The sequence below is a fragment of the Podarcis filfolensis genome, assembly GCF_964270895.1.
Source record: "Podarcis filfolensis genome assembly, chromosome: 13".
Lineage (NCBI taxonomy): Eukaryota > Metazoa > Chordata > Lepidosauria > Squamata > Lacertidae > Podarcis > Podarcis filfolensis.
Genome location: NC_139615.1, coordinates 33,364,162 through 33,376,665, shown reverse-complemented (window position 1 = coordinate 33,376,665; position 12,504 = coordinate 33,364,162). Strand labels below are relative to the sequence as shown.

The 12,504-nt window shown below is 46.4% G+C and overlaps 1 protein-coding gene across 2 annotated transcripts; it reads left to right on the top strand.

Annotated features, from left to right (window-relative positions):
• Positions 1 to 293: 293 nt before the first annotated feature.
• On the top strand, positions 294 to 12,504 carry PHB1 (prohibitin 1). 2 transcript variants are annotated; one of them, XM_083583539.1, is made up of 7 exons: positions 294 to 417; positions 1,392 to 1,525; positions 3,990 to 4,151; positions 6,099 to 6,241; positions 7,440 to 7,556; positions 10,037 to 10,132; positions 11,468 to 12,504. In XM_083583539.1, the coding sequence occupies exons 2-7, from the start codon at positions 1,438 to 1,440 to the stop codon at positions 11,678 to 11,680; spliced, it is 819 nt and encodes a 272-aa protein (XP_083439665.1). In that variant the 5' UTR covers positions 294 to 417; positions 1,392 to 1,437; the 3' UTR covers positions 11,681 to 12,504. The 2 variants fall into 2 exon arrangements, with proteins under 2 accessions (XP_083439665.1, XP_083439666.1); XM_083583540.1 differs by having other exon boundaries at positions 408 to 595.

The following is a 12,504-nucleotide window of genomic DNA, read 5'->3' as shown; positions in this document are numbered from 1 at the left end:
GACAGGTGTCCAGCAATGGGTGGGGTGGGGTGAAGAAGCTCCAAGGGGGCGCTTGTTTCCCCCTCCCTTCCCGCACTGGCACCGCTGCCTCCTGCCCTTGGTGCTTACAGGTGGGAACGAGCACCAAATACGGCGGACAACAAGTCCCAGGATCCCCTTGCGCTGCCCCAAAGGCGAAAGAAGGAGGCGGTGGTGCCGCGGTGCCCTTCGGGATCTGTAGTTCTCACGCCTTCCAAGGGCGAACAGCGCAGCGGGTGGGCTGGGGAACTACCGATCCCGTCGGGCGTCGCGGCCCTTTTAGGCGGGAGCCAATCGCTGGACGCTCCGCGGTCGCGCGGATTGCGCGTCATGCCTCGAGCGACAAGGACCAGGTGGCTCGGCTGGGCATTCACGCGGAGGTCAGCGCTGCGCTGCGAGGTGAGAGTGGAGCGCGGGAGGCGAAGGGCCTTGGCTGCTGCGCCCTTCGCGCCCCGGGAGGCTTGGCAAACGGTGCTTGGCACGCCAGCGGCTGCAGAAAAGGAAGAGAAAGGGAGGGGAAGATAGGGAAACGGAGGTGGGAGAGCGTGGAGGTTAATTAGTGGCAGAAAGTAACGAGGTAAAGTAGGAAAGGGAGAAAGGTGCTGAGGATATTATTATTATTATTATTATTTTATATCTATACCGCCCTTCACCCGAAGATCACAGGGCGGTTTACAATAGGAAAACACGAAAATATATAGCATAATTTTAATAATTCACACACACCCTCCCCAAACACACACAGTTAAAAAGGCCCTAGGTTGTTTAATTAGGCCTGGGAGAAGAGGAATGCTTTTGCCTAGAGTTAAGTGGAAGGCGGCGATTCCCCTGCCCTCCATCTTTTTGGGGTTTTGAGCAGGAAAAGGAAGTGCAGTATCTGTCATAGAATTGTAGAGCTTCATTCAGTCCAACCCCTGCAGTGCAGGAATCTTTTGCTTAACGTGGGTCCTGAACCCCCAACCCTGAGATTAAGGAGTCTCGTGCTGCAGCAGCAGAGCTCTCAAAATTGGTAAAATTAAAAAGTAAGCAGCGGTAGAATATAGTGATGGTGAGAGAGGGTGGGGATTGGGGGGAGAAGGAGGCGGGTAATGCAAGGCTGGGAAAGGCAGTGGTCCCTAAGAAGGGGGAAATATGGGGTTGAGGTGAGAGACGAGTGTAGAAAAAGCACAGGAAGCTTCTGTTCAAACTGTGTTCCAGATGCCTTGGAGTGCATTGCAAGCTGGGGGGGGCTGGGGGGCTTAGAATCCTAGGATTGGAGAGATGGAAGGTACCCTGGTGGTGAAGTCCAACCCCCTGCAATGGTATCTTTTGGGAAGCTGTTTCGCTGACTGAGTTGTCTAATGCTGCTGCATCTTTCCTTTATGTTTGAGTAGGTGTGACTTTTTCGGCAACGCAGGAGACTGATTTGAGCTGACACCGATGGCTACCAAGATCTTTGAGACAATCGGTAAACTTGGCCTGGGGCTGGCAGTTGCCGGCGGAGTCGTCAACTCTGCTCTTTATAACGGTGAGGAGGCCTTTCCTTCCATAACACTGAGCTGTTGCATGACTATTTTTGTTTATCTGGAATTCTTCAGCCCAAAACAAACCACACCCTCTCATGATTTTCCTGTGGAATAAGATGGGAGTCTACAGGATCCTATCCTTTCCCACAGGCTATGTAGCAGTGATTTTTATAGAAAATACAAGGGTCTGGATCCTCACCTGCAGTCGGAAAATAAAAACAAGGCACAGCAGTGAATATACAGATACGGTATTTCTCCTGAATATCGTCTACAGCTGTGGTAGCTAAAATGGCGCCCTCCAGTTATTGTTGGATTCTGGCTCCCGTCAGCCCCAGCCGACAGAGGGAATGGCGAGGGCTGATGGAGTTGTAGTCCAGAAAGATCTAGAAAGGAACCACCACATTGGCTACCCCTGGTTTACTGGTGCGATAGGAGACAATCCCAAATGCTTTGGCTGCAACAAGCCTAATTCCCTATCTTTCTTGTGGATCACTTGCGCTTTGGTAGCCGTTGAGTTCATCCAACTTAGGGCAGTGCTGTTTGCTTCACCTGGTTCTGTAATTTTGTAGTGGGGAGAAGGAGGAATGTGCTTATTTAGTCTTATTTACTAATGGCAAACTCATTCTCTGAGCACCAGCCCTTATCTTGCCAAAGTGGCACGTTCCGCACACAAGGGTGGCTTGGAGAAACGCCAAGGCCTGCAGAAGTACAAAAATATATTTGGGGACTGAGCGTGCTCAGTGTGCATAGAACATTGATGGCTTGGTGAATGGAATGACATACCTTGGAAGGGGGCATGACTGGTGGAACTCTAAATCAGGGTGGATAAAAATTTTTCTTTTTAAAAAAAAATTAAAATTTGATTTTTAAAAATTTAAATAAGATTTTTTTTATTTAAATAAGATTTTTAAAATAAAATGCTTTTGGAGGAAAAATCTTTCTAAAAATAGTTTTCTATTTAAGTTACATTACAGTCCTAAGGCTATTCATGAGGAAATAAGGATTCCTTTTAAGTTTTTCATGTGTGCTAAAACTCAGCCTAAGGTTGTTGTTTTTTAAAAAACCACATCAGTTAACAAACATGGATACATATGCTACAATGTTATTGTTTTAGTTAAATAAATTGTTACTAATGATTATTTTTCTCCTTCCAATAAAGTACAGCAGAAAATTTGTCCATATATAGTTAACATTAAACCTCACAATAATTTCATAATTATCTGTCTATGTATTTCTAATAGTATAACTAGGTCAGTAATTTTTGATATACCGTATTTTTCGCTCTATAAGACGCACCAGACCATAAGACGCACCTAGGTTTTGGAAGAGGAAAACAAGAAAAAAAATATTCTGAATTTCAGATGCCAGAACAACAAGAGGGATCGCTGCGTAGTGAAAGCAGCGATCCGTCTTGCTGTTCTGGCTTCTGGGATAGCTGCGCAGCCTGCATTCGCTCCATAGGACGCACACACATTTCACCTTACTTTTTAGGAGGGAAAAAGTGAGTCTTATAGAGCAAAAAATACGGTAACTGTAAAGACTACTCTGAAAATTTATTACTCCAAAAATGAAACCTTCATCTGGTTGTAAATATTAAGATTATACCAGCAAGAATGAGTCTTTCTGTTAAAAAATAATAATGATTTAAATCAAGTCTTACTGACTAGTGATTTAAATCGTGATTTACATCGATTTGATTTAAATCAAATCCCTGCTCTAAATCAAGCACTCCACAAAACAACTTGTTACAGGACCTGTTTGGCCCATTTGTAATGTTTGTGTGTGTATTTTTATTAAATTTCTGAAATTTTACACATAAAATTCCAATACCTTTAAAAAAGAAATTTCTTTTCTATTTTTGCCTTCCCAACCCGTTTTCCATGATGTTTTCCTTTTCACCCCCTTTGCTGCACCCTCTCCGCACTCTTTTTATCATATTCCTCCTAGCACAATAGTTTCTAATCCTTTCTTTTGCTCATAACTCAAAACCTGTTTGCGGATTCTTCATGTTGTAAAATTTCTTCAAATAATCCGAAAAGGGCTTCCATTCTTCAGGCCCATTTGTATTCTTTAATACAGTGTCCCTTTAAGAATGCAGCGGTGAGGTGGAAGAAAAAGAAAGGCCAGACCACGAAGGGAGTAGGACAAATGGGGGATAGTGGGGATGTATTGGTAAGTGTTCAGGGATTTGAACATGTGCTGTTCAACTGATTTTTCTTAATGGTTTTTAAAAATGGTTTTTCAGGAGTGTGGATGGCGCAAATGTAAAATTTACATTTCTTGATCTTTTGCCTCTGGCCCCACTCACCTTTGTCATGTGGCCCCCTCCCCCAAAAAAAGTTGTCCGGAAGAACATGTAAATGATCCAGGTTTACCTAGAATCTGGGCGTAGGAATCGTCACATAATCATTCAATAGATCTTCTTTGTGTTTTGAGTGCAATGTTGCTGAGCTGTTTCTTCTCTAGTTGACGCAGGCCACAGGGCTGTCATCTTTGACCGATTCCGAGGCGTCCAGGACATAGTGGTGGGAGAAGGGACCCATTTTCTCATTCCCTGGGTGCAGAAGCCGATCATCTTTGACTGCCGCTCACGCCCACGTAACGTTCCTGTAATCACTGGCAGCAAAGGTGAGCAGTGGGTGGGTGCAGTTTTTTATCCTCTGGACTCGGGAGTCGGAAGTTGGGTCTGGGTAACGGGAAACTAAACACCAAGGCGAGCCGTCCTAACTACATACCAGCTTCTGACCCCAAATGCATCATTTTTTTAGCAGCAGCTATAAAGGCTGCTTTAAAATTGAGAAAGAAGCACATCCATTTGAACGTGTCCTTTTTCATAATGTTGCATGTAGTCATAGCAAGGGGTGTGTGGGGTGTTAGAGGAGGGGTAATACCTCTGGTGGGACGCGGTTGGTGCTGTGGTCTAAACGACTGAGCCTAGGGCTTGCTGATCGGAAGATTGGCAGTTCGAATCCCCACAACAGGGTGAGTTCCCGTTGCTCGGTCCAAGCTTCTGCCAACCTAGCAGTTTGAAAGCACGTCAAAGTGCAAGTAGATAAATAGGTATCGCTCTGGCGGGAAGGTAAACAGCATTTCCATGCACTGCTCTGGTTCGCCAGAAGCGGCTTAGTCATGCTGGCCACATGAACCGGAAGCTGTACGCTGGCTCCCTCGGCCAATAAAGCGAGATGAGCACCGCAACCCCAGAGTTGGCCACGACTAGACCTAATGGTCAGGAGTCCCTTTACCTTTACCTAATACCTCTGGTAGAGGACATGTCATATTCCTCCTGGGGTGGTTTGTCCACCTTTGGTCCCCACCTTGCACCCAGCTCTCACCCAGGACTCCTAGAAGATCCCAACATGCAATAGCAGCCACACCCCGAGAATGGCTTTGACTGGCTAGCTGAACCAGGTGAGGGTGGTCGGTGGGTCTCAAACCCTTGGGTAGCTAAGCACTTCCCCTGCATGCGAAGACAAGCTCCGGCAGATTGAGTGAACAAAACCAATACAGTGGTACCTCGGGTTAAGTACTTAATTCGTTCCGGAGGTCTGTTCTTAACCTGAAACTGTTCTTAACCTGAAGCACCACTTTAGCTAATGGGGCCTCCTGCTGCTGCCGCGCCGGCGAAGCACAATTTCTGTTCTCATCCTGAAGCAAAGTTCTTAACCTGAAGCACTATTTCCGGGTTAGCGGAGTCTGTAACCTGAAGCGTATGTAACCTGAGGTACCACTGTAGTGGATCCAACAATCAAGAAGGCAGTTCCTGCACATGCTGTAGAAGGAAGTGAGGGACAGATGGGGCATATCAACCTGGGTGGGCAGCCCATCTAGGAAAAGGAAAACTTTGATCTTAAACCACCGCTGCCTTTGAGGGACATCTTCAGGAGAAGAAAAGCCTAAGGAGCAAACCCTATACAAATTTGGAGTCCCTAAGATGGTTGAATGGCACCTTGTACTGCTCCTTCCGGCAGCAACTGCAGCCAAGCTGGTGCCAAACATATTGTTCTGCTTTCCTTTGGACCACATCAGCGGGGCGTCTGGGCAGCCCAGGAACTCTGTACGCAGTGCCCTGGCTTGTACACCAGGGAGCTCACTTTGGTGCTGCTGACACAGCTGTTCGACTTTACCCACCAGAGGCGTGCTCCATTGTCTCTCAAGACAGACGGATGCCGACAACAACAGTCACAGCCATCTCAGTGCTGCTGCTTATGTATCCAAAGTGGGGGTGGCATTAGCAAGTTTGTGGGAAGCCCCAAGGTTTGCAGACGTACATAAAACCTTTAGAATCCTCTCTTCCCAAGAGCTCACTGAGCAGTGAGTGTTCTGAGCAGGATATTGGACTCTGACCAGCTGTTGCTTTGGGGAGGGGGCAGGAACTGAGAACTGGGAGTGGGGGACGGAGTTTGGAATCCTCGATGCCAGCAACATTTTGTTGCGGGTCCCACCTGCAAACCCCTAAAGTAGTAGTGGTGGAATTTGTGTCGCCGCCGCCAATCCAACTTAACATTTTGACCTTTAGCACTTGCTGAGACTTCTTCCTGCTCTGACCCTCTCCCTGCTTCCCTCCCCCGGTAGATCTACAGAACGTGAACATCACACTAAGGATCTTGTTCAGGCCGGTGACCATGCAGCTTCCCCGGATTTTCACCACGATCGGCGAGGATTACGATGAGCGAGTGCTGCCTTCCATCACAACTGAGATCCTCAAATCCGTGGTGGTAAGGGCCAAGGAACAGCTGGTGATATTCCTCTTTTCATTGGAAGCCATTAATACTGGAGCCCTAAATGGCAGGGGTGGGGAACCTTGGACTGCAGCTCCCATCATCCTTGACTGTTGATTATGCTGGCAGGGGCTTATGGGAGTTGGAGTCCCACAACAGCTGGAGGGCTTCAGCTGCCCCTCCCCTATCTTTGGGCCTTGCGTTCCTCTTTTCTCATCCTCTTAAGGAAGGAAAAGGGGAGCAGTTGTAGTACAAAGCCAAAGGAGAGATCTTAAGGGGTACATGGAGACCAGCAGCACACCTTGGGTCACAGAGTTTTCTATTAGGATTGATCCTTTTGAATACTAACCAAGGGCCAAGCTAGATGTGAGAGGGTTAAACTACCCAGGTATAGGGCGGTATATAAATTCTAATAATAATAATTAAAATAATAAATGGTAGGTGTGGCTGGCCTGATCCAGACCCTGATGTGGGCAGAGGGGCTTTTACCCTGTGCCACTGCTGCAGTTCTGATCTAGATCACCTCTTCCCACTGCTTTTCTTTTTAATAATTTTCAATAGCATAAACAGTGTCATGTCTAGCTCAGTGCTAACTAAAGTGGTAAAGGGATGCGGGTGGCGCTGCGGTCTAAACCGCTGAGTCTCTTGGGCTTGCCTATCGGAAGGTCAGTGGTTCAAATCCCTGTGGCAGAGTGAGAGCCCATTGTGCTGTCCCAGCTCCTGCCCACCTAGCAGTTTGATAGCACACCAGTGCAAGTAGATAAACAGGTACCACTGCAGCGGGAAGGTAAACGGCATTTCCATGCACTCTGGCTTCCTTCAGGGTGTCCCGTTGAGCCAGAAGTTGTTTAGTCATGCTGGCCACATGACCCAGAAAGCTGTCTGTGGACAAACGCCGGCTCCCTAGGCCTGAAAGCGAGATGAGTGCTGCAACACCGTAGTCTATACTTAACCATCCAGGGGTCCTTTACCCCCCCCTTTTTTTTTTACCTTAACTAAAGTGGTATTGAATAATGTCTCAGAGTAATGGAGGGAAAGAGCAGGGAAGGTGGGATCAGAGGATGCTGACTTGGCAATCCACATCCAGCAGCGTCCCTTGCAAGCTCCTTAGGGTTATGTTGTAACAAGGGCTCGCAGCTTTAACGAAAGCTCTTTGGTTTACTTCTGCATTTATCATTGCTTGTCTCCTTTTTAGGCTCGCTTTGATGCTGGCGAGTTGATCACGCAGAGAGAACTCGTTTCCAGGCAAGTGAGCGAAGACCTCACAGAAAGAGCAGCAACTTTTGGCCTCATCCTAGATGACGTTTCCTTGGTAAGAGCTACCTTCTAGTTTGGTTTACAGCAGGGAAAGGAAGCTTGTGGCCCTCTAGACCTCGCTGAATTCCAGCTCCTATCATCCCCAGCCAGCATGGCCAGTAGTCCCTGGTTGTACTCCAGCAAATTCTGGAGCAGGCATAGGCAAACTCGGCCCTCTAGATGTTTTGGGACTACAACTCCCATCATCCCTAGCTAACAGGACCAGTGGCCAGGGATGATGGGAGTTGTAGTCCCAAAACATCTGGAGGGCCGAGTTTGCCTATGCCTGTTCTGGAGGATCACAGGTTTCCCACTCTTTAGGGACTGGACCCTTCAAATTCCATTCTCTGCACCACAAAATCTGCAGCGATAAAACGTTCAGGGTAGAGCAAGCAGAAGATTTGGATCGGGGGAATATTTACTGCTGAAAAAAATATGTGTTTATTCAGAAGCTGTTAGGTTTGTGTCTTATTTTCTCCAGAGTTAAATAGGTTAGTGATTTTGTTTTTCACCTGCCGGACATGCAAACCTTAAGGCCATGGTTAGCTCTTCCAATACCGCAAACCAATAGTAAGGTCTCGATTGCGAATTTGGTCAGCTACTGCAGCCGGTTTGCATAATTCAGGCTGAGGTTGTGTTTTGATCCTTAAAGTGGGCCTATGGGCCTTCAGATGTTGTTGGACTGCAATTCCCATCATACCCAACCATTTGCAGTGCTGCTAGCGGCTGATGGGAGTAGGAGTCTTAACTATCTGACAGGTCACGGGTTCCCCATCAAAGGGATGCTCAAAGTACAATTGGGAGAAGTAAGCAAGCTTGGGGGCTCCCTCTGCTGGATGCAGTGAGAGGTTTGGGAGGCTATCGAGGTTCCAACAAAAGCAACACAAACTTCTCAAGCCCCTCGGTGGCGTCTCTGTCAAAACTCCAAAGCTGTTACCACCAAATGCTTAGGAACCTTGACAATTGAGAGCCAGGAGATAGATAGATAGATAGATAGATAGATAGATAGATAGATAGATAGATATGTGTGTGTGTGTGTGTGTGTGTGTGTGTGTGTGTGTGTGTGTGTTTTCCATCTCTGCTTCCAGCAATGTGGAGGAAGGCCAACATTTCACCAGTAGTTCTTAGAAGTCTAGATTCTAGAACAGAGCTTTCATAACTGTGTCGCAACACGTTGGTGTGTCAGCTGCGGTGTGTAGGTGTGTCACGCGAACGCACCCCATACTCCTCCCGGGGCTGGAAAGGGGTTAGTTTAACCTCCTGTTTGCTAGTAAAACTGAATTACTGTGTCATGAAACGATGCATGTCTAAAAAGTGTGCCACCAACATGAAAAGTTTGGAAAGCTCTGTTCTAGAATATGGTATACTCTATTTCTCTGGCTTTGCAGTGCTGTTTGCCTGTAAGAATGCAAGAACCCAGCCAGCCACCAACAACAGAGATGCGGTAGTCCTATGATTCCAAGAAAAGGAGAAGAGGGGAAAGTTGTGAATAATGTACTCAAGAGCTTTTCAATAAATTTTTATTTTATTTGTATGCCACTTTCCCACTAAAATATAATGCTCAAAACCACTTACAACAAAGAAACAGGTGTGCATTTCTAACAAATGCAGTTTTTTGCAAAGCAAAAAAAAGAAGTAACAAATTTCATAATAGCACAGCAAAACAAAAATATAACAACATACAAACCCCCACCCCCGTATTTCAATACTATAAATTTAACAAGATTGCTTAAACAACATGCAACATCCTATAGCAAGTAGAGCAGGGAGAAACACACACAGAATCCAACAGGAAAAAATGCTCGATTGAACTGAATTTTGAGTTTTGGCTTTGCATCGCAGTCATTGATAAGGCTGATGAAGTTGATGGGTCCAGCAACACCTAGATTGCCCATTCCTACTTTGGAACAGCCTCCTAATCCCAGTACCCTCATATAGCTAACTGAAAGTGCATAGAACTGAAATAATCACATATTCTTCCCCTAATTTACTTCCCTACCCCCTTCATCACCCCACCTTCCTCTGTTGTTTTCCTTATGTTGTTTGCCTCTGTGTTTTTTTCATTCTTTTCTAGACTGTAAGTCCTTTGGGGCAGCAGAGACCTGTCAAACCTGTTTGTAAAGTATCAAGTCTGTAGATGTTGCTAACCTAATCAATTAAAAAAACCAGCAGCCAATGCAGTACACATGTTAAGCCAGTGGTGCTTAAATGAAACCTACATATAAGCTGTGGACCTTACCTCCTTTTGGGACTGATCATGTTTCTCCAGATTTGGTGCCTACTTTACCATCTTTTCAGCACCGGGTTAAGGCATATTTTTATTTACCCAGTCATTTTTAATTTCTATAATCCCTTGGCCGTCTTTGTAATTACTTTGTGTTATATTATGTTTCAATTAAGCCTCTGTCCTCTTGTACATCTCCTGCCCTGGGAATCTGGAAGTAAGACAATAAAGAAATGTTTTTTTGAGCACGTGCGTTTATTCTTCCCTCTTAGACACACCTGACATTCGGAAAGGAGTTCACGGAGGCAGTAGAAATGAAGCAAGTCGCACAGCAAGAAGCAGAGCGAGCCAGATTCATCGTGGAAAAGGTGAGGACGTTGAGCTTGCCAGCTGGCCTCAACATCTGTCGTTGTTTCTTGCCAATGCAACAACCGAGGTGGGGTTTTTTCACCTCAGTGTTCCACTTGCTTCATGTTCTGCAGAACCCATCCCTTCCAATGCACTGTTTCTTGTGCTGCAAATGCTTTAGAGCAGCTTTGAGGAATCTGTGGCCCTCCAGATGTTGTTGGACTACAAATGCCATCAAGCCTGGCCATTGTCTAGAGCTAAGTTGGGAGTGAAAAGGATTTGGAGGGCTGCAGGTTCCCCAACGCTACATAAGAGACATCAGAATCCTCTGGGATCAGACCAGAGGCATCCTATTTTCTGCAGTACCAGCCAGATGTTCTCTCGGAAACCTACAAGCAGGAGAAGAAAGCAGCCGCCATATCCTGTTTTTGCTCCTCAGCGAGTGGAACTGCCTCTTGAAATCTTGAGGTTGCTTGACCCATAGTCACTGTAACAGACTTAAGAGTACGATCCTAAGCATGTTTACTCAAAACTAAGTCCTACTGAACTCAATTGAGCTTGGATTGAAGCCTTGGAAGACTCCATGAATTTGTCTTAACTCATTTTTTGAAGCCACCTAAACTGGCCCTTTTCATTTATCTCGTTGACAGGGACGCGGGTGGCGCTGTGGGTTAAACCACAGAGCCTAAGACTTGCCGATCAGAAGGTCGGCGGTTCAAATCCCTGCGACGGGGTGAGCTCCCGTTGCTCAGTCCCAGCTCCTGCCAACCTAGCAGTTCAAAAGCACGTCAAAGTGCAAGTAGATAAATAGGTACCGCTCCGGCGGGAAGGTAAACAGTGTTTCCGTGCGCTGCTCTGGTTCGCCAGAAGTGGCTTAGTCATGCTGGCCACATGACCTGGAAGCTGTACGCCGGCTCCCTCGGCCAATAAAGCGAGATGAGCACCGCAACCCCAGAGTCGGCCACGACTGGACCTAATGGTCAGGGGTCCCCTTTACCTTTAAACTGGCCCTTTTCAGTTATCTCATTGACTGTCCTGTAAAATAGTCTGGGCTGTGAAAGATGGTGACTTGCTTGCCGCTGCCTAGCCTAGGTCAGCAATTGGAGCCTGGTCTTTCTGGCGCTCCTATGGCTACTGAGCATGCTGAGCCATCACTGAGTGTATCTGTGCATGCAAGTCTGCAGATAACTGCTGCTACTCTCATTTTCTCGGGTGCCTGTTTTTGGTTGCAGTTCTGTCGGCATGCACCACCTGAGTTCATTATTATTGGGGGCACATGACCTGTTTATCAGCACTACCTTTGACCAAAGTTCACTGTCTGTATCTGCTCTCCGCCCCCCCCATCCCCTTCACAGGCAGAGCAGCAAAAGAAAGCCGCTATAATCTCAGCTGAGGGGGATTCGAAGGCAGCTGAGCTCATCGCCACGTCACTGTCTTCAGTGGGCGACGGCCTCATTGAGCTGCGCAAACTTGAGGCAGCCGAAGACATCGCTTACCAGCTCTCGCGCTCCCGCAACATCACCTACCTGCCCTCAGGACAGTCAGTGTTGCTCCAGCTACCACAATGAGTGTCCTGATTCTCCCCATCCCCATGTTATTTTTCTACTATTCCCTTGAAACTTAACAGATGAGTCAAAAGTATATAATCACTGAGATTTCCCCATCTGGGGGTTGACAGATAGCAGGAAATCAAATGGATTTAAAATCCCTCGATCTAATTAAGGCAATCTTCCTTTCCCACTCTAGAATATAATTTTTAGCAGATCAGTGCTTGGAATAAAAGCTGTAAAGGAGTGGGGGGGGGGTGTTTGTTTTTGTCCACTGGGAAAGCCTTTTGTTTTGGTAAGACCTTGCCATAGCAGCCTGCGGTCTGTGTAATCAGAACTAGGCCAACTTTGATTTGCTGCTGTTTATGGAAAAGAGGTGTGGTTTTTTTCTTGCCCCACCTTTTTTCCTGCCTGATCTGGTGTAATACAGGTAGCATATCAGCTCCTCTTCCTGGTTATCTTCTAACATATGTTCAATGTCTGGTTCTGCAGTAATGCTTCAGACTGCAACAGCGCAGATCTAAAACACCTGATATAGTTTCAGTTCTGTATAGATCTGAGATTATAATGTTCCCATATTTGGAATTACAGTTCCTGGGGACAGCTCTCTCTCTTCTCTGTAGCTTGTATCTGACCTTGTGCAGAAAAAGGCTGACTTTTTAGGCAGCAAGCATCTATTCCACATGTCTCAAGGCCCAGCTTTAAGAGGGGTACTTATTCCACTGATAGGCTGCATTCATGAGTGTGTTATTGGAGCTCTTTTAATTGAAAGATGTTCACTTTAACAGTGAAACTGCAAAATATGAAATTGTACTAACGAACCTTCAATAAATGAACAAATAAAA

Bases quoted from the DNA above. Each gene is read 5' to 3' on its own strand.
- PHB1 (XM_083583539.1), top strand. From the start codon at position 1,438: ATGGCTACCAAGATCTTTGAGACAATCGGTAAACTTGGCCTGGGGCTG. The intron at 4,152-6,098 runs GTGAGCAGTGGG...CTCCCCCGGTAG, and splicing joins TGTAATCACTGGCAGCAAAG to ATCTACAGAACGTGAACATC. The intron at 10,133-11,467 runs GTGAGGACGTTG...TCCCCTTCACAG, and splicing joins CCAGATTCATCGTGGAAAAG to GCAGAGCAGCAAAAGAAAGC.